Consider the following 21,253-nt stretch of genomic DNA (forward strand, 5'->3'; position numbering starts at 1 on the left):
TATATTAAAACTGTGATGTTAAAAAAGTTATTCTACCTTTTCTCTAGGACTTATGGTTGTTACGATGTTTATCATCCATAGTCTCTTTTTTTATGTCTCTTGAATCGCTGTAGAAGATGACCAAAGGAGGAAAGTTAGCTGGAAATCAGAACTAGAGAATTAGTCTAGATAACCAGTTCTAGGAGATTAAAGTTACTTTAACAAAAATAGTTGATGCTACTACATGTCCGGGTAGGAATTACTACCTACAAAACCGGGTAGGTTTTGTGCTAGCATCTGTTTTATATAGTTCCTTTGCACCTTCCCTCCCCACTGTGTATCCAGTGGGTAGCTCCACTGAGGGCTCCTCTAGCTCTTGGCTGTGCCCTTGAAGTTTGTGTGGTTGGGGATCCTGCCCATGTATAGTATACTAGCTCTTTCCCCTTTGTAGCTTTAGGAATTGGGGTTTTTTTCCTTGAAAATCTTACACAGAATTGAGAACCTTGTGTAATCAAGTCCTTGATGGATTAAAGTCCTAAGTGGAGCCTTAGGAAAGGAATGGAAATACTCAGAGCCCATGAATACAGCTCTTTTAAAATTTGTAATTGAAGCTTAGGCATCTGCCATGCCTATGATCTAGTGGCCATTCTCCTAAGGTATTAAAGGTATTCCACTCTCTATTCCAATAACTTCTATAGGATGATTTATCTTACCTTTCACAAACCAGCATTTTTGGAGCAAATGTCTTAAGGACAAATGAAGGAGGATGATGTGTGTTATCTAGAAAGAAAGAAATCAGGATGAAGTAACACAAGTACTAAGCATTTTTACATTATTGCAGAGAAGGCTAGCTGGCAGGAGATTTGAGTCTCCCTTCCATAGCTGTTGCTGGGAAGTGACTGCTCTGCCTGGGCCTACATTTCTGCCTCCCTGACATAGGTATGGTCTTGTTACTAGTTTTTGCCAATGGGATGTGAGTAGAAATACTCTCTTCTGGGCTGAGGTGGTTATGAGGTAGCTGTACTTTCTCCCTTCTCTTTTTGTGGCAGCTTGGGAAGCCAGGTGTGGGAGGTGACAGTCAAAAGTCAAAGAGCCTCTGTTCTTGAATCACCACTCCTACCAAATACTTGCACTGGATTGTATACAAGGGAACGTCTGTTGTGTTAAATCATGACATTTAACACAGTTTGGACTTTATCTGTTAAAGGAGCTTGCATTGCTCTAACACATACATACATCTTTATTTAATATTAATCTACCTTATGAGGTAGATATTATTCCTTTTATGGATGAGGAAGATGTGTTTGAGAAGTAACTTGAGGCCAGAGCAGGTAGTTGAACCTAGATCTGACTGAAAAGCTAGTGAATTCTCCAATATAACATGCTGCATCTTAGAGAAAGGATATCACCTGAGGTAGGATAGATCCTAATCTTTCAGATTACAAGTAAAAAATTACTTCTATGGAAAGTGACTGGGTATTGGTAAGATAAGAATCTTTTAACTGTTATAAGTGAATTTAGATTTAATTAGACTCCTTTTTACTGGGTTGCCTCTCCAGAGAGAGATGAAATTCTGAGATTTACTCTTTTGATTGCTTTGGTGAAGGATTTTGTGGGAGTAGTATTAAGACTAATTACTGTAGAGCTTCTGTACTTATTAGCTATAGAGGACTTAGTGTCCAGGCCTTCACTTAGGACTGTGTTCACTGTCTCACCCTTGCTTACCTACATTCTAGACATCAGGGTCAGGAATCTGATTGGCGGCATCAGAAAATTTTTCACTTGGTTCCAAACTTGGAGAAGTAACCTTTGGAAGATTAAATGGCTCTGAAATAAAGCAGACCAGAAGTTATAGAAGCAGAGTGGAAACTTCTTTTTGTTTTTCATTCCTCATTTGGCTAAGGTGTCCATAGCTATGAGATATGGAGGGTGGGGGGGGCAATAGAACTCGACTCCACTTATCTGTCCCCCAAATGAAAAACTTGCTGTCATCTATAGCAGTTCTATTGACACAGTTAGCCCCATGTTCTTTGAGCCTTTTGATTGGGACCACATGACAAGCATTATATTTGCAGTTAGCCATCTTTTTTAGTTTTCTTTGGATTTTTCTAAAAGGAAGAAGTTCTTGTTAAATGGCTATTAGGTTTTGCCTGTATTCTACCCTCCATTCCTTTCTGGAAATGCTGAAGACATACAATGTTCCAACATTAAGAACTTGCAGGTGCTATGTATACTCAGAAGTTTTTTTTTTTTAATTTCTTTCTTTCTTTATTGATTTTTGGCTGCCTTGGGTCTTCGTTGCTGTGCCCGGACTTTCTCTAGTTGCGGCGAGCGGGGGCTACTCTTCATTGTGGTGCACAGGCTTCTCATTGAGGTGGCTTCTCTTGCTGTGGAGCACGGGCTCTAGGCACGCGGGCTTCAGTAGTTGTGACACGCAGGCTCAGTAGTTGTGACTTGCAGGCTCTAGAGTGCAGGTTCAGTAGTTACAGCACATGGGCCTAGTTTCTCCGCGGCACGTGGGATCTTCCCGGACCAGGGCTCAAACCTGTGTCCCCTGCATTGGCAGGTGGATTCTTAACCACTGCGCCACCAGGGAAGTCCTGTTCTTTTATTTATTTATTTATTTATTTTTGGCTGCGCTGGGTCTTCATTGCTGCGCGCAGGCTTTCTCTGGTTGCTGCGAGTGGGGGCTACTTTTCATTGCGGTGTGCGGGCTTCTCATTGTGGTGGCTTCTCTTGTTGCGGAGCACGGGCTCTAGGTGTATGGGCTTCATTAGTTGTGGCATGTGGGCTCAGTAGTTGTGGCTTGCGGGCTCTAGAGCACAGGCTCAGTAGTTGTGGCACACGGGCTTAGTTGCTCTGTGGCATGTGGAATCTTCCCGGACCAGGGCTCAAACCCGTGTCCACTGCATTAGCAGGCGGATTCTTAACCACTGCGCCACCAGGGAAGCCCCCTGTTCTTTTTTTTAAAAGGGTCTTTAACCTTTTATATTTTGAGCTTAGTTTTCTCCTTCCAGTGACTTAAGAGTTATCAGGAAAACTCACCTTTCTACATGATGCCAGGTGGTACTGTAACCTGCTGACTAACATCCTGTGGTTTGGGTCATAAGGACATATTTCCAAGACTTCTAGCTCCATGAGCCCTAAATAGCAGGAGCCATGGGTTGGCAAAGAAAATACTGACATTTAGGATCAAGTAATGTTGACATAGGTCTATTTTCTGTTCTCAGAGAAAGAGTAGTGTGAAAGATATGGGTGTCTCAAGTTTTACCTATGAAAGTTTTGGATAACTAAACAATAGTCTAGCCAGTTAGATAGTAGGATAATAGGATAAATTCACTGTTTATCTGCCTCGGAAGGCCAAAAATTAGTATTTGTACATATTATATAGCTTGTTTTAGATAGTTTTTTTTTGCCCTTCATTAGTGTGTTAAATAAACAGGTAGGATTCCTTGGAAAATTCACAGTACTGGGGTAAGGTGAAGTTTAACACCATAAGCTTGAGTGCTGGAGAAAGCAAGGGCTGGGGCAGCCGGTTCTTTCACTGTTCAGCACTGCCCCCTTCCATCTCTCTGCCAAACCTGTCTAAATTAAGCTCTTTTCCAGACAAGGATGCTACTTGTCAGATAGGTCAGCATAGACGCTTTTGGGGAGAGGGATTTGGAAGAATGAACATTACCATATTCAAGTTCAGGCTACTTTATAATCATCTGAGAATGCTCATCCGAAATCTCTAAAGTTGTAGGTATTAACACATGAAGACTCCTAGAAGTGAACTAAGAATACACAGTCTCAAATCTGCCTCATTTTACTACCGATAGGAGGCCTACACTCCCTTATGGCTAGCTGTCTTTAGCATCGCAGACATTCACTTCAAGGACTCCCAAGTTTCCAGGCAACAGCTACGGTTGAGATTTCTGCAAAGCAGAGACAGCACAGTCTGATAAGGGGGAAAAAGATCAAGGCAGACTGCCATAAGCAGTAGGGATAGAGAAGTGCCTAGAATAGCCCATTTCAATTCTACTTTACATCATGCCTAGGGCATAGACAAAGGGCACAGAGCTAGACTGTTAAATGTCAGATTTTCCTGAGGGCATTTAGGTGATTAAGTCTAGGGATTTAAACTCAGGTACCTTTCAGGAACACAAGCCAAGGTGTTTTTTTAAAGCTTACAATGCATATTAATGGTTATGTTAGAGCCGTGAATACTTACTCTGAAGTGAATTGGCTCCCTGAATATAAAGGTGCAGTATAATCCAACATTGCATAGCTATCTTTAGATTCTTCTTCTTTTTTTTTTTTTAATTATTATTGGGGTATAGTTGTTTTACAATGAAGATTCTTAAAGATAATGGAAAAAGAGCTTTAATACCTAAGTGTAGTCTTTAGATAACCTCAAACCCTCATTTTTAGCCAGCAGCCTAGAAAAATTTGAAGTTTGATTGGACTGAAAGGCTGGTCTTAATAAACAAAGAGTGCTTCAGGCATAGGCCTCAAGAATTGGTGCCCTGGGACCGTTCACCTAATTATTGCTAGCTGAATATCCCATGTAGAGAGGCCAACACTCTAATGGAGGCCGTTTGGTTTAATGCCATTTGTTAGACTTGGCAACAGTATTCCAACCTTGATGCTAGCTTGACACTTAAACCTAGTCTGAAGGCTTTTTAGACCGAACTTATTCTTGAAGCAGTGACTCTCAAGAATCCAAAAGGCAGGGTCACTTGAACAGGAGAACAATCCTTCTGTAAGGCAAAACAAGGCAAACAGCTGAAGTGTGACGGGAGGGAAAGCACAGTACCTTTCAGTCAAGTGATGTGAAGCAACTTTCTGTTCAAGTGGTGTGAAGCAACTTTCTAATCAATGCCTCTTCTCCCATCATATGTTCTGTGGTTTCTCAGAGGTCTGGAAGTTTTTGATGTCATAGTTAGGTCCTGAGAAGTGGTTCTCAAGCCTGGTTGTGCATGAGAATCACTGAGTAGTTTCAAAGTGACAGAGCCTTTGGCCCCACTCCAGAACTGTTGTATTAGAATCTTCATGAATGGGGTCTGGCTAACTGTGGCTTTAAAAGAGTTCCACAGGGTATTCTGATTTGTAGACAGGGTTACTAGACCCTGCTCTGGGGTAATTGAACTCCCCTTAGAAGGGTTCCTCCCGTTTCCAGCAGGACCTGCCACATAATGTTTCCAGTGAAGTTTCCCTAGAGATTACCTGTTGGCAGATTAGTCTCATCTTTAAACTTGGCCTTTTTCTTGATGGTGTGCCAAATAGAATTCCACAGAAAGCAACATAAGCTCACTACATGCTAAAAAAAATCAAAAATTTATATTTGGCGCTCCTAATCCAGTGTACCAGGTCTTGAGCCAAATATTTACATACACCATGTCATATAATTACTTGCACAGTTGTGTGAGGGATTACTGCCATTGTATAGATTAGGAGACCAGCTCAGTGGCGGTAGATAGCTTAAAGTTACAAAGCTAGTAAGTGTTGATTTCATCAGGAACGACTTTTTTTTTTTTTAATAAATTTATTTATTTATTTATTTATTTATTTTTGGCTGTGTTGGGTCTTCGCTTCCGTGCGTGGGCTTTCTCCAGTTGCGGCGAGCGGGGGCCACTCTTCATCGCGGTGCGCGGGCTCTCACTGTCACGGCCTCTTCCGTTGTGGAGCACAGGCTCCAGATGCACAGGCTCAGTAGTTGTGGCTCACAGGCATAGCCGCTCCGCGGCACGTGGGATCCTCCCGGACCGGGGCACAAACCCATGTCCCCTGCACTGGCAGGCGGATTCTTAACCACTGCCACCAGGGAAGCCCCAGGAACGACTTTAAGTATCGGGAATCTGTCAGGCTCATAGTAGTGGATACAGGTTTTCCAGAATTGTCATTTCTGCTTGACAGTTTGTATTTTATCAGTGGCAATAAATACTGTCAGTTGTTTTCTCTGAAAAAAAAAAAAAGCTAGCAAGTGTTTGAGTATCATTATTACTATCCTTTGATGTAATACATGTCAAGCACTTAAAGTACCTGGTACATAGTAAATAACCAGGTCATCACTTTACATGCAGTAACTTACTTAACACACACAGTACTCCCAAGAGGTAGGAACTATTAATATCATCTCAATTTTACGGACAGAGACACTGGATCAAAGCTGCTAAGTGATAGAGTTGGGATGTGAACTCAAGCTATCTGGCTCTAGAACCTGGGATCCTAGCCTCTAAGTCATAAGGCTCAGTCCACTGTACTCAACTGTTGAACCCAGAATTCTGTCTGATTCCAGAATGTAGGCTTTTCCCATATGCCAAGTACAGGCAAATAAGTGTTTCTGGGCTCTAGCAATCTTACAGTTCAGCTGAGGTGGCAGTATAATATGAACTGGGCAATTAAAGGTGAAAACTAATTTAGGTGTGAAATATGTGCTATAGACCAAGTGCTATAGGAGTTCAGCAAGGGCTGGACTTGGGATTGTTTGTGCTGGATACAGAAGATTGACTGGGATTTGGGTCAGCAAGAGGGAAAGCATCCATAAATGAGAAAGGCAGAAATGAAAAATGAACATAGGACACTGAGAACATGGTCCCCACTAAGCTGGTGAGTACATAATAGGGGATAGCAGAGCGTAAGATTGGCTTGGCATGGAGTGTCTTTAACAAAAGTTTTTGGATGAGGATAAGAAATGCAAGTGAGAAAGATCCAATAGGAACTATACTAACCCATAAGGAGGCTGCTGCTATACTGCTGGTCAGCTCCGTAGATATTGGTGTCTTACTGCCTGCCCTTTATTCTCCTCCATCAAGGTGAAAGACCAATAGAAACCTCATGGATCTCTTTAGTAGAACCTGAGTTTCGTTGGTAACAGCAGGTAATTCAAATATTTGGGGCCACTATCACCTTATGCTAGGCCCATAGCCTTCTAGGGACTCAATTGCAGTAAATAAGCTGGAAGGCAGATCCTGTTTTCCGAAAATGCAAAGTCTACCTTAGAGATATTTGAAATTTTATTCCATCTTCTTGTTTATTTGAAAAGGTGTTAGAAAGGAGGTAGATATGAAGACAATTCTGTTTGATTTAGAATTTTCTGAGGACTTTCTGCTTTTTGCCTTGAAAGAAACTTGAAAGGGAGCTGATTTTCTTGAGTTAGGGAGTTAAGGCCTAACTTGGAATGACAAAATATTATAGTGCTAAGGGCTTCCCTGGTGGCGCAGTGGTTGGGAGTTCGCCTGCCGATGCAGGGGACACGGGTTCGTGCCCCGGTCCGGGGGGATCCCACATGCCGCGGAGCGGCTGTGCCCGTGAGCCATGGCCGCTGAGCCTGCGCGTCCGGAGCCTGTGCTCCGCAACGGGAGAGGCCACAACAGTGAGAGGCCCGCATACCACAAAAAAAAAAAAAAAAAAAAAAAATTATAGTGCTAAAATTTATCTAATCTTCTAAGATTTAAAGTCTGTCATTAATTTACCCTTGTTAATCTCAGTTAATTTGGTTCTTCTTTATGGGGCCTATTTCCCAGTTTAGTCTTAATAATTCAACAAATAAACCAGCATATTTATTGAGTGGCTATTGTGTCTAAGAGGTGGTGTTCTAGATCATTGTTTCTCAATATGTGTCCAACAGAACATTTGCACCAAAACCTCCTAGAGTACATGTTAATGCACACTTCTAGACCCCACTGCAGACCTGCCAATCCTGAATCTCAGGAGACAGGGATTGATCTCAGTTTCTTAAGCACCTTTAAGAATCATTGTACTTAAGTGGTGGTTCTCAAACCTGGGAGAGCATTGAATTTAACCTGGAGGGCTTGTTAAAACAGAGTGCTGGATACTACCCCGGAGTTTTGGATTCAGTAGGTTTGGAGTGGGACCTGAGAATTTGCATGTCTGATAAGTTTCCAGGTGATGTTAATGTGACCACACTTTGAGAATCATTGTGCTAGAGGGATATAAAGAAGTGTTAGATACAATTCCTGTCATTAAGGAGCTTATGATGTAGTTGGGAAGATAAGACATGTACTTAAAAATATAACAAGGAATACAGTGTTATATAATGTTTGACAATGAATGGGGTGGTTTGGAGGAGTTGGAATTTAATCTAGGCCCTAAAATGTGAATAGGCTTAAGGTTCAGGAGAGAATAACATAGGCATTCTTGATGGGGATATAAAAGAGGGAAAGTATAAAGGTGGATGGGCCTGGGGTGGTTGATACTTTTTGTCTGGTGTGGAGCTTTATATAGGGCCCTAGTGGAAGGGTAAGGCCAGAAAGGTTGGTGGCAGACTGTGAAGAGCCTTGAAAGCCTGCCCCTCTCCCCCACTTCCACACATTTTACAGTCTTACCAAAAATGCTGCACAGCTAGAAAGAGGAAGTCTCCCCTGCTGAGTGTGCAAGAGGAAGCACAGAAGATTTGGAGGCCTGTGAGGTGTAATGACTGCTTTCAGCCATGAGCCAATTGTAGAGGCAACGGGAAGACCAGCGCACCAACCAGGCTGGGTGCCTCCGCCCAGAGGGTGTCACCACCCAAGCTGAAAGTGTTTGGGGAGATCAGGCATTGCTGTCTGGATGCTCCTCTCTCTCCGTGGCCATCATGTCTTTGACTTCTGCCTACCAGCATAAATTAGCAGAGAAGCTCACTATCCTGAATGACCGAGGTCAGGGGGTTCTCATCCGAATGTATAACATCAAGAAGGTAAGCATAGGCAAGTGGACTAGTACTAACTATTCCAGCAGTCGTAAGGCAGGGAACCCTGAGGCAGGTCCAGCCGTTAGGCTTGCTCCTCTTTCTCACTAGTTTAACTGGCCTTCAGTCACTCGGATTATGTAGGACAGCCAGTGCTGGGAGGCAGAAGCGGAGGCTTTTTTTCAGGGCTTCCGCCTTTCTTGGTATGATTCTCACCCCCAACGAGGGTGTCTGCTTCCTGCTGGCGTTAGAGATGGGATGGGAAATAACTGTGTTCCGGGTCTCCTGGATAAAAGTCTGGGTCTAGAATTCTGGGTCTTATTGTTTAGTGCTGGTCCCCCACACTCTGAAGACAGCCAAAGTTGGGTCTCTGGCAAAAACTTTTTCTTGCAAGTACTTTCCCTAAAAGGAAAAAATAGATACGCTATTTGGATTAAAAAAAGAGTAGGTACCTTCTGAGGGACTTAGGCTCTGAGACAGTTGTTGCTGTGGTTATATATATATGTGTGTTTAGGATAGGAACTTCGGAATTGGGAGAAGCTGGTGGCAAGAGGTGGGCTAGGGGCTGGGCCTAGTGAAGTTGAGAGATAAAGACGGGTGGGAGTGGGGAATTTCTGGAAGAGAAAATAGGGGACTTGGGGGGAGGGGACTTTGGTGCATTTCATAATAAAACAAATCACTGGGGACATAGTTTCTCTGTCTCCATGCCCCCTATAAATGCCCTTTGGGATAAGATGCTTATATAATGGACATAATTGTGACACTGATTCTCCCACAGAGTCTAAGTTCTGAGCAGCTGCTTTTCTCCTTCCGGCTTCAGCTGAGGGGTGAGGAGAGAGCTTCCTCTTTGTGCCGGGCGAGCAGATGTTAAGCTTTACCCAGCAAGACGAAATGCTGAGGTTATTTAGCTCTTCTGATAGTTGGCTTAATGTCCTGGAACTTGTTCCTGACCTACTCTTATGCTTTTATAATTAATTCCCAGATTCCCTTTCCCTAAGAGAGATTGTGTGAGAATGCATGATGCAGGAAGAGGTATGTTTCCAAGGAGCGGGAGAAAGGGTTGAAATATAGTGTTATTTATTTGTGCAGACTTGTTCAGACCCCAAATCCAAGCCCCCTTTCTTACTGGAAAAGTCCATGGAATCATCTCTCAAGTACATCAACAAGAAATTTCCCAACATAGATGTCCGAAACAGCACGGTGAGAATGCTGTCCCTCTTCTCTCCTTTCTCTGAAATAACTCTGTGCTTGGATGGTTCAAACTCTCTTTTGACTGCCTCTCTTTGAACTTGGCAGGGGATGGACTAGCCTTCTTTTAGTTTTCCTAAGCTCAACCACAGGGCTTCAGGTTGTTGTAGTCTTAAGAATTCTGAGATAAGATGGGATTCTCCTAGGGTAAACTGGAGCAAAACATTGCCCCTTTCTCCATTGTAAGATTCACAAGAACACTTTGTTCTTTCCAAGAAAGACGGCTCTATCGATGAAGCAGTTGCATATATTTTATTGTTGTTCCTATTTCCCCCTCAGTGTTTTCTTGGTTATTGTCTTAGAGTTATGCATCTAGTGTCATATCCCTTACTTCTCCCTTATTAAATGTTAGCCCTAGATTTCTTACCATCTTACCTATAGCATCTTCTCATTCAGCTTCTTTTGACTTTGATATGAATAATAAACCTCTTCAGCCGAAAGAGACCTTGAAATTTCCTCTCACTTCACAATCTATATCCAGTCAGGATCGCATGCAACCATCCTGCCTAGATAGAGAATATTCTCTGTTTAAAAACCTTCCGAGTTCGAAGACTTTCCAGCTTCCTCTGTCAGTGTATTTTAACCCTCTTTAAGAATGTTTTAGGTACAACCCCTGTTCTTCTTGGGTTACTTTGATCAATTGTCTTCTTAATTTGTGTTTTTTATTTTGTTTCTCTCAGCAACATTTAGGACCAGTACATCGGGAAAAATCTGAGATAATTAGATTCCTCACCAACTACTACCAGTCATTTGTGGACGTTATGGAATTTCGGGTGAGCTCTCTCTAGCCCAGGTCCCCAACGTTTGGACGTTCTTTTATGTTCCTTATTCCCGTTTCTTGAAAAAATAAGATGTATTGATATATGGAGGGATATCTAAGTTGTATTGTTAAATGAAAGTGAGTTGCAGAATAGTGTATGATACAATTTTATTTTTGTTTTAAAAGATACATAAACTTATATACACATAGTGTTAGTATATATATATATATATATATATATATATAGGAAAGATGTGGAATAGTTCACATTAATCTGTTAAAAATACCTGCCTTTGGGGGTGGATTATTATGATTGGCTTTAACTTATTACACTATACATTTTTGTATTATTTGAGTTAAAATTTTAAGTATTCTTAACCAATAGTTTATTACAAATCTACTGAAAAATTTCAAGAATGGTACAATGAACATTGTTCTACTCTCCCCCTGGATCTCCTGATTTTTAGTATTTTGCCATGTTTGTTTACCTTTTTTTTTTTCTTGAACCATTTGAGTTAGTTGCAGGCATCGTGACATTTCCCTCCCTGAACACTTTAGCATACATCTGCTAAGAGCAAGAATATTTTCTTACCTAACCTTAATACAATTATCGTACTCAGGAAATGTAAAATTGCTACAATGTTGTAGTTAATATATAGCCCATATTCATATTCCTCTAGTTGTCTCAAGGATCATACATTGAATTTATGATGTCATGTCTCTTAGTTGTCATGTCTCTTTAGTCTTTAATCTAGAATAGTTCTCAGCCTTATTTTGTCTTTCATGACACTGACCTTTTTGAAGTGTCCAGACTAGTTATTTTTCAGAATTTCCCTCAGTTTGGATTTGTCTAATTGTTAACAGTGTTTGGTAGCATAATACATGGATGATAAATTGAGTTTTAAACAATGAGCATGTACTATTTTTGTAAACATAAACTGTGAAAAATTATTTAGTACAATGTTTTTGAAGGGCAGATCGATATGGTGTTTCAAAAGTCTTAAAAATATATACTTTTAAATGTAACAATTCTAATTCTAGAAATTTGTCTTAAGGAAACAATCAGAAGTGCAAAGGTATATGTACAAGAATGTACTCTGTTGCATTACTTATGATAGTGACAACTTGATAATCATATATTCAAGAAATAGAGGCTTAGTTAAAAGTTCAGAGTATATGTCTATAAATGAATATTATACAGCTGTTAAGGATAACACGTATTTATATTAATCGGCATGGAAAAATGCTCTTCACATGTTCTTTAGTATAAAAGCAAATTACAATGTAGCTTACGACAGGAGATGTCCCTAAAATGTATATTTACATAGATAAATATGCATATAAATAAGGCTGGAACTTCTTTACATAGTGAGATTATGAGTGGCTTTAAAAATAAATCGAAATTATGTTTGTATTTTCTAATTATTCTGCAATGAACACCTATTATTTATGTATTCAAGAAATAACACAAATTTTAGTCATCTGAGCCATTTAAGTTTGTGATGGTATTATAATATTTTTTCAGGTGGTACAAGAGTATGGGACCCTGCTTTGGGTGTCCTGTATTTTCTCTAGGGAGCTAATCCAGGCTGTTCATTAGATCATGCAGTGAAGAGGGAGGGTCAGGTCAGAGGTTAATTCATTTGGAATTGAGAGTAGTGATTAGGAAGAAGGTAGGCACTGGTGGAGGTAGTAGAAGAATGCTGGAAGCATATAAAAAGTCTGTTACTAGAAAATTTGTCCAAAGGAGATTTTAGGATATCTCTGGTTGCTGCAGTGGTAAAGTTCTGAGCCCAAGGAATCTAGTATGCCTCATTCAGGGCAGGAAGGGAAATAGAGACACGGAGGTATTGTGCATTGTAAGGTAGGTAGGCTCTGAATCAGACAGACCTGGTTTTAAATCTCAGCCTTATCACTTACAAACTGTATGGCTTTAGACAAGAAACTCTTTGACTCCCAGTTTCTTTATCTATAAAAGGGGAAATGAGATTTACTACATGGGGTATTTGTGAGAATTAAATGAGATAACACATTGAAAACATCTAGTACAGTGTTTAGCATATAATAAAGTAATAGGCCAAACAGATGTTAAATCCATTCCCTCCTGATTCTGTCTTTACAATGTAGTGACACTGGTTGTATGAGAGGCTGAAAGCAAACTTCAGTTATATCTTATATCCCTTGGGAACTGGGTTGCAGGAAGGAGTTGTAGACAGGCCCTCCCAGCAAAGGAGGCAGCATAGACCTAGACAGAGGTCTTGAGATCATGTAGTATAGACAGAAGATCATGGCCTCTGGGTTCTAATTCTGATACTTTGCCTTACTAGTTTTGTGATCTTTGGGGAGTTTCTTAACTGCTCTTAGCCTCAGTTTCCCCATATGTTACTTTAGATACAGCCTTTTGGGGAAGGTAACTTGGAAACATTTTTCCCCATACATTTAATAAGTTTGCAAATGTATACACCTGTGTAACAACCGCCACAAAGTACAGAAAATTACCATCAACCCAAAGCTTCCCTGCACCTTTTTTTCCTCAGTCCATCCCTACCTCCCTGACTCCTGGCCCCAGGCAACCACTGGTCTGCTTTCCAGATTAGGTTTTTCTTTTTCAGGGGTTCATATATATAATTAGAATCTATATAGCATGTTTTCTTTTGTGTCTGGCTTCCTTCACTCAGCATGTTTTTAAGATTTGTTTATGTTTCATCATTCATTTCCTATTTTTGCTGAGCACTATTTCATTGTATGGATACAATCTGTTTATCCACTTACCTGTTGATGGACTTTTGGGTTGTGTCCAGTTTCTGGCCATTATGCACAAGTTGCCATAAACATTTGAGTACAAATCATTTTTCATTTCACCTGGGTAAATAATCTAGAAGTTGAATTGCTAAATCATATGGTATGTATATGTTTAATTTTATAAGAAACAGCCAAACATTTTTTCCAAAGTCGTGGTTCCATTTTCCCTTCCCATCAGCAATATATTAGTGTTCCAGTTGCTCCACATTCTCATCAACACTTGCTTTTAGTCATTCTTTTTTTTTTTGTTTTTTGGCCGTGCCAAACAGTTTTCGGGATCTTACTTCCCTGAACAGGGATTGAACCTGGGCCACTGAAGTGAAAGTGCCAAGTCCTAACCTCTGGACCACCAGGGAACTCCCGAATTTTAGTCATTCTGATGGGTGTGTGTAGTGATATCTTCTCGTGATTTTAATTTGCATTTCCCTGATGACTAATATTATTGGGCGTCTTTTCATGTGCTTGTTCGTCATTTTTATATTTTTAATTGTAAAGAGCCTGTTCAAATCTTTTGGCAACATATTTTAAAAATAAAAATATATATACCCTTTGATCTAGCAGTTCCACTTTTGTAGAAATGAAAGTATCAATGTGCAGTGGATAGGGCCAGGAATTGGAACAAAGCAAACACTCATCAGTGGAAAAAAGGCTGAATGAACTGGCCGTACCATGGGCTATTATGCAGCCATTAATAAGAAGTACATTAGTGCTCTACCAGATGACTTGAGGACTTTTAGCAGGTAAGGTTGAATAAGAAAAGTAAAATGATAAGAACAGTGTAATATTATCTCAAATTTTTAACACAAATGATTTTCAAAAAGACCCCTCTCTCTCTTTTTCTCCCTATCTAATAGGATTATATAAATAGGATGAAAATTAAGAAAGGACATACCAGGTTGTTAAACTGGTTTACCTGAGTGTTGGGCAGGATGGAGGGTGGGTGCTGATGTTGCGGGGAGGGAAGTGTCCACAGTAAAACTGCATATTTATTTAGGTAAAATTATGTATGAAAAGAAAAAGAATCCCTCTCACACTGAAATGAGGTTAAATGAAGTATATGCAACTTACCTAGTAAGTACTTAGTACATAGTAGGTGATCAGTAAACAGAAACATGTAGAAAGTTGGGTAGTTTTCCCATTTGTTAATGATTAACTTCTGAGAATAAGAGACAGAATCAAAGAACAGACTGATTTTGGGATTCATCAATAAAAATGAGTCTGATTTTTGGTAGTTTAGAAACAGCCTATCAGATGGTCTGCATCTTGTAACCTTTTTTTGTGGAGGAAGGGGGCACTGGGATGATAAGATCAGGGAAAGTGTGCATAATGTAGTAGTGACTTGTGCCTGTGGAGACATGGGCATCCAGTAGGGTAGACTGATAGGGGCCCACGGACAGCTTACGGAGGAGGAACTCCCTCTACTCAGCAACCCGCTCTTATGTTATTCAGTGGCTCTCTAGGACCTCCAAGGGAGAGAACCTTCCCTCAAATTCTGGTAGTACATGTCATCTTCTCTTTATTCTTTATTCATTCTCATCTCCGATTCTACCCCCAGGATCATGTATATGAACTTCTCAACACGATTGATGCCTGCCAGTGCCATTTTGATATTGTAAGATTCTTGGCAATTCTCTTCTATCCTAGAGCCACGGAAATTGTTTCTGTTGGGACAGTGTGGGGTGAGATGGGACTGGAGGAATGGCTATTCCCCCAGGACTATAATATAATATATATAATATAATATATACTATATAATGAATGAATGGCTATTAATTCCAGGACTATAATTCTTTTGTAAAAATGTTGAAGTTAAAGTGTATTTACGGGCTTCCCTGGTGGCACAGTGGTTGAGAGTCCGCCTGCCGATGCAGGGGACACGGGTTTGTGCACCGGTCTGGGAAGATCCCACGTGCTGCGGAGCGGCTGGGCCCATGAGCCATGGCCGCTGAGCCTGCGCGTCCGGAGCCTGTGCTCCGTGGCGGGAGAGGCCACAACAGTGAGAGGCCCACGTACCGCAAAAAAAAAAAAAAAAAAAAAAAAAAAGTGTATTTACATGTTAAGCAGATCAGCAATGTGATTTATTTAATCCAGAATTCACATAAAAATCTTCTTATTCTACCTCCTCCAACCTCTAAATGCCACCTTATTTCCTGGCCTCCTTATATCTTGAGCTCACTTTTAGCTCCTGAATTTTGTTAAAATTTTCTCCTTCTGAATTTGCAGTCTTGTCAGTTTCTCCTTCTAAATAGATCTTTCCAGAGTCTGTTTAGCACTGTCTGGAATGGTTGGGGAAATAGTGGTTAATAGGCCTTGCTGTTCTTGGGTTCCTATGTATTTTCCTTGTAGAATCTCAACTTTGACTTCACTCGGAGTTACCTGGACTTGATAGTGACCTATACCTCAGTTATTTTACTTCTGTCACGGATTGAGGATCGACGGGTGCTCATTGGCGTGTACAACTGTGCCCATGAGATGCTGCATGGACATAGGTGAGTTGAGATATACAAGATGAAGAATCTCATACATGGTGCTATGAGGTAAAGGTGGATCCAAGAGAAATAGATGGCATGCTTTCTCATGTGAGAATCTATAGTCTATATGATAACCCAGGCAAAGTAAAACAATTGCCCTGTCTCTAATGAATTTTTAATCCTGGGCTGGCTGCCACTCTGCTTTTGAGGTTATTGCAAAAGGCAAAGAAAATTCTTTTTAATATTGGTAGGAATAATATTAGTAAAGTTAAAGCCATTAGAGGTAAGTAATGTTTGAAAATACATTTGGAGCCAAATATAAATGGATTTTGGATTATCTGCAATTCTTTGCCTTTCCATTAGTGCAAATAAAAGTATTTAAGGGCTGAAAAAAATAAAGACCAGAGGGATCAGAGGGGACCGTGGAACATTGTTCTATGTATGATGTGTATTCCCATGTGCCTGCATGAATACCTAGGCACATGACTTATCATTCGCTTTGAATGTATATATATTCTTTTGGGTTGTATACAGATTTGGGTCCAGCCATATTACTTGATTTGTGACTAATCAATATGAATTTATAGAACACCTATCATGTGTCCAACCTTATTTCAGGTGCTTATAATGAAGAAACTTTCATGGACCAGCACCAAATCATGTGATTCTATCTTAGTTATACCTGGGCCTGGAGTGGGTTATCTGTATATGTAATTCACAGTTTAGTATCTTTGGAGGTGGTGGAGAATACCAGACTATGTACACATCGTTATCCTATATGCAAACATGAGAGTTTACATCATGTTTAAGGGAGGGCTGTAACTCCTTTTTCCTATGCTTCCAGTGACCCCAGTTTTGCCCGTCTTGGTCAGATGGTCTTGGAGTATGACCACCCTCTGAAGAAGCTGACAGAGGAGTTTGGGCCTCACACAAAGGCAAGTTTCTTGAGAGAGTGGAGAATTCCTCAGGCAGAAGTATGTTGTCCCCATCATTGACATTGGAGATTCATTTTTTTCTCTCCACAGGCTGTGAGTGGAGCCCTGCTTTCTTTGCACTTTCTGTTTGTCCGAAGGAACCAGGGGGCTGAGCAGTGGCGTAGTGCCCAGCTTCTAAGTCTCATCAGCACCCCTGCAGCCATGATTAACCCTGCTAATTCAGACACAGTGAGTTCCCTTTTCTTCTTGTCAGTGGAAGTATTCTCTTTCCAAGGCCATCTCTTTAGAGGGTGCTTCTTTTCAGGAAGTATCAGCCCTAAGAGTGCTTTAGCCCTCTTCTAGGATATGCCTCTGAGTTGATCACCTCTTGTGGCTAAAAAAATCATAGTTGGGTTGGAGATTTTCTTTGGACCAGGATTAGTGTGTGCCTGCCCACAGAAGGAATTTAATAAATGTTCATAGAATGAATGAATGGATGAAACTGGGTCATTAGGCACCTATTCAGCCCAGCAGGAACTTGAGCATAGATGTCAATTAATTAACAAATGTTTTTATTCAACTACTATCGGCCCAAGGTCCTTGCTTCAAAGAATTTATAATCTAGTAGGAAGATATGCCGTGTATTCATAAAAATACAACTGACGGTACAAGAGTATGAGAAGCACCAAACAAGTGACGTATACTTTACATGGTAAAAGAATCCAAGGGAGACGGAAATCATGAGATTTTGAGTATTACTCTCCTGAATTGTTGAAGAGAAGTTATGTCAAACCATTTGTTTGTCCTCACTTCTAGTCCAAGTTCCTTTTTCTTTTCTCAACTATATTCTTTTCTCCTCACTCCACTTCTAGTGCCTCACCTCCATTACTGGCAGCTTTCCCAGATATTGGCTTATCAATGTGCCCTTATCCAGTCTGGTAAAATAAAAGTTGGTTTTAATACTCAAACTCTAGCTTGACTGCCCTTGTCTCGACTGCCTTAGTCTTTAGCGTAGACCAAGTTAAATAACTGCTAGACCATCTCCGCCTCTCTTCTCATAGATGGCCTGTGAGTACCTGTCTGTGGAAGTGATGGAGCGCTGGATTGTCAGTAAGTTTTGTGGGATGAGGTGGGAACAGACATAGCATGTTATATGGAGATCAAATTCTAAAAGTCTTCCTCTGCACTGTTTTACCCACCCACAGTTGGGTTTCTTCTTTGTCACGGGTGCCTCAACTCCAATAGCCAGTGCCAGAAGCTGTGGAAGCTGTGTCTGCAGGGTTCCCTGTACATCACCCTCATACGGGAGGATGTGCTACAAGTGCACAAGGTCACCGAGGATCTGTTTAGCGGTTTGAAAGGGTGAGATATAAGGTCCCAGCTAATCTTTTAGCCCCTCCTGACATCCTTTTTTTTAGGGATTTTTAGCCCCTCCTGACATCCTTTTCTAGTCTCCATAAGTGTCCCAAGTACAGGTGTTAAGGAATAATTCTAATTATTGAACAAATATTTATTGAATACATTCTATTTACTAGGTACTTCACTTGATACATTAGTTAGTAAGATAGCATAGAGGTTAAGATAACGGATTCTGAAACCAGATTACCTGTGTTTGAATTCCAGCTCTACCACTTACTGGCTATGTGATCTTGGGCAAGTTACTTAGCTTCTCTATGCCATGCCTCAATTTGTCTATAAATAATAATAATACTTCCCTATGACCTACCTCATAGGGTTGTTATGAGGAATGAAAGAGTAACTATTTATAAAGCATGTAGAAAAGTGCCTGGTACTTTGTAAGTGCAATATATGTGCTTATTAAATAAAAAAAGACAGAATCTCTGCTCTCAAAGAGCTTGCAAATTAGTGAAAAATAAACTGTTGTGATACAATAAGGGATTATGATGTATAAACCTAAAGTGCTTTAGAAGGATACTTAAACTGGCCCTGGAGGATCCAGGAAAACCTGGAGACAGATAGACCTGAAGAATTAAAAAGGGGAAGCGTGTGTGTGTGTGTGTGTGTGTGTGTGTGTGTGTGTATGTGTGTGTGTGCTGGAGTGGTGGGGGTAGGGATGGAAAGGCAGGGAAATTGCTTAAGGCAGAGAAAGATACTTTAGGCAGAGAAACTATCAAGATTTCGAGGCAAAAAGGAGCATGGCAAGTTCTAAGAAATTCATATAGCCCAGGTTACAAAAATGAAGATGTTGTCAAGAGACAGATTTGGAGAGGTAAGCTGGGGCCTTGGATGTCCTGTCATGGGGTTTGAGCCTGTTCTAAAAAGGCTAGGGAGGGACTTCCCTGGTGGCACAGCGGTTAAGAATCTGCCTGTCAGTGCAGGGGACACGGGTTTGATCCCCGGTCTGGGAAGATCCCACATGCTGTGGAGCAACTACTGAACCTGTGCTCTAGAGCCCGTGTGCCACAACTACTGAGCCTGCGCGCCTAGAGCCCGTGCTCTGCAACAAGAGAAGCCACCGCAGTGAGAAGCCCACGCACCACAACGAAGAGTAGCTCCCGCTCGCCGCAACTAGAGAAAGCTCGTGCACGGCAACGAAGACCCAACACAGCCAAAAAAAAATAAATAAATTTATTTTTTTTAAAAAAGAGATAGGGAGCCATTGAGTGATTTTTCTTTTTTCTTTTTATAATTTTTTTATAATCTAGTAGATTATAATGAACATGTAAATGTGTGCATATATTTTCAACCTTATATAAGCAATTGATAAAAAGCAATGGATCCACATTCTACATTATATTCTTTTTTTTTTTTTGGCTGCGTTGGGCCTTTGTTGCTGCGCACGGGCTTTCTCTAGTTGCAGCGACTGGGGAATACTCCTTGTTGTGGTGCACGTGCTTCTCATTGCGGTGGCTTCTCATTGCAGAGCACAGGCTCTAGGCGCGTGGGCTCAGTAGTTGTGGCTCACAGGCTCTAGAATGCAGGCTCAGTAGTTGTGGCACACGGGCTTAGTTGCTCCACAGCATGTGGGATCTTCCTGGACCAGGGCCCAAACCCGTGTCCCCTGCATTGGTAGGCAGATTCCTAACCACTGTGCTACCAGGGAAGCCCCTCTACATTATATCCTGAAGTTGTTTTTTTTTTTACCTTATTTTGGATATCTTTGCGTGTCAGTCTACAGAGACTTATTCTTTTTAACATTCAAACAGTATTTTATTATGTGGTTGTAACATAATTTATTTATCCAATCCACTATTGATGGACATTTGAAGTGTTCCCTCACTCCCTCCTTTTTTTTTTTTAAAAAAAAAAACCTTTACAAACAATGTTGAAATGAACATCCTTAGACATATATCTTTGTGAACATTTCTATAGGGTAAATTCTTACAGGTGGAATTGCTGGGGTAAAGGATATGCATATTTCAAATTTTAATAGCTCTTCCCAAATTGTCCTCCAAACAGATGTATTATCTACCATCTATGAGAATACTTATTGATCATACTCTCAACAACTGAGTATTATTAAAAATTCATTGCCAGACTTAAGAGAGAGTAAATCTAAGATTAATAATTAGAAGTTACAGGAGGTAAATAGATACAGATATATAGAAACACTTTCTAATGATTACCACTTCTGGGGAATGGAAGGGATGTCTGAAGCGTGTGTTGTTCCCCATCATTAAGAACAACACTAACATGTAAGATTTATAGTTTAGGGAGTTCTTTGCCATAAATGATCTAATTTGATCTTCATGTTACTTATACTCAGGTATATGTTTAATATATTCTTTTTTTCTTTTTTCTTTTTGGCTGTACCACGCGGCATGTGGGATCTTAGTTCCCTGACCAGGGATCAAACCCGTGCCCCCTGCAGTGGAAGTGCTGAGTCCTAACCACTGGACTGCCAGGGAAGTCCCAATATCTTCTTTTATAAATGAGAAAATAGAGGCTCAGTCTCAGTGTCACTCAATTAATAAGAGATGAAATTAGGAAATCATTCCAGATTTTTTGACTCTTAATCCTCTCACTTTCCATCATACCACGTAGAGGATGAAATAATTACCCACCAGGAATGCTGTGGAGTTGAATCCTGATTTGATTAAGATACTTTCCAACTCTAAATTTCTTTGATTCTGTGCTAAGCTCAATAAGGGGTGGTTTGGAGAAGAGAAACGAAAGGTTATAAATTCGACTAATGTGGTGGCAACAGATGCAATTCAAGAGAAGACAGATATAAGGGACATAGAGAGCACAGAGCCTAAAGTAGCGTGGGACTTTTGAGCATGGGTCAGTAGTTGAAAAAAAGAAGTATGGTCAGGAGAGTCAAATGTTACGGAGAAACAAAGAACAATGAAAAGGCCATCTAATTTGGTGGTTCAAAAGTTGACGGTGACCTAAGAGAGAGCAGTTTGTTTAGTGTCTAAGATCATATGGGCTTCAAGGGTCAGTG

The 21,253-nt window shown here is 40.6% G+C and overlaps 1 protein-coding gene across 9 annotated transcripts in view; it reads left to right on the forward strand.

Annotated features, from left to right (window-relative positions):
• Window positions 1–21,253, forward strand: part of NCKAP1L (NCK associated protein 1 like) — a 57,741-nt gene that overhangs the window by 6,620 nt on the left and 29,868 nt on the right. For 3 of the 9 annotated variants that reach the window (XM_067696843.1, XM_067696844.1, XM_067696848.1), the window contains exons 1-9: window positions 8,485–8,659; window positions 9,740–9,850; window positions 10,579–10,671; window positions 15,016–15,072; window positions 15,807–15,949; window positions 16,776–16,866; window positions 16,957–17,094; window positions 17,907–17,955; window positions 18,051–18,207. In XM_067696843.1, coding sequence (XP_067552944.1) covers window positions 8,558–8,659; window positions 9,740–9,850; window positions 10,579–10,671; window positions 15,016–15,072; window positions 15,807–15,949; window positions 16,776–16,866; window positions 16,957–17,094; window positions 17,907–17,955; window positions 18,051–18,207 — 941 coding nt within the window. In that variant the 5' untranslated portion in view covers window positions 8,485–8,557. Of the gene's footprint in view, window positions 1–8,482; window positions 8,660–9,502; window positions 9,550–9,739; window positions 9,851–10,578; window positions 10,672–15,015; window positions 15,073–15,806; window positions 15,950–16,775; window positions 16,867–16,956; window positions 17,095–17,906; window positions 17,956–18,050; window positions 18,208–21,253 lie in introns of those variants that run through there. The other 6 variants (XM_067696846.1, XM_067696847.1, XM_067696852.1 and 3 more) reach the window with 5 other exon arrangements.

This window comes from Pseudorca crassidens, chromosome 11, assembly GCF_039906515.1.
Source record: "Pseudorca crassidens isolate mPseCra1 chromosome 11, mPseCra1.hap1, whole genome shotgun sequence".
Taxonomy (NCBI): domain Eukaryota; kingdom Metazoa; phylum Chordata; class Mammalia; order Artiodactyla; family Delphinidae; genus Pseudorca; species Pseudorca crassidens.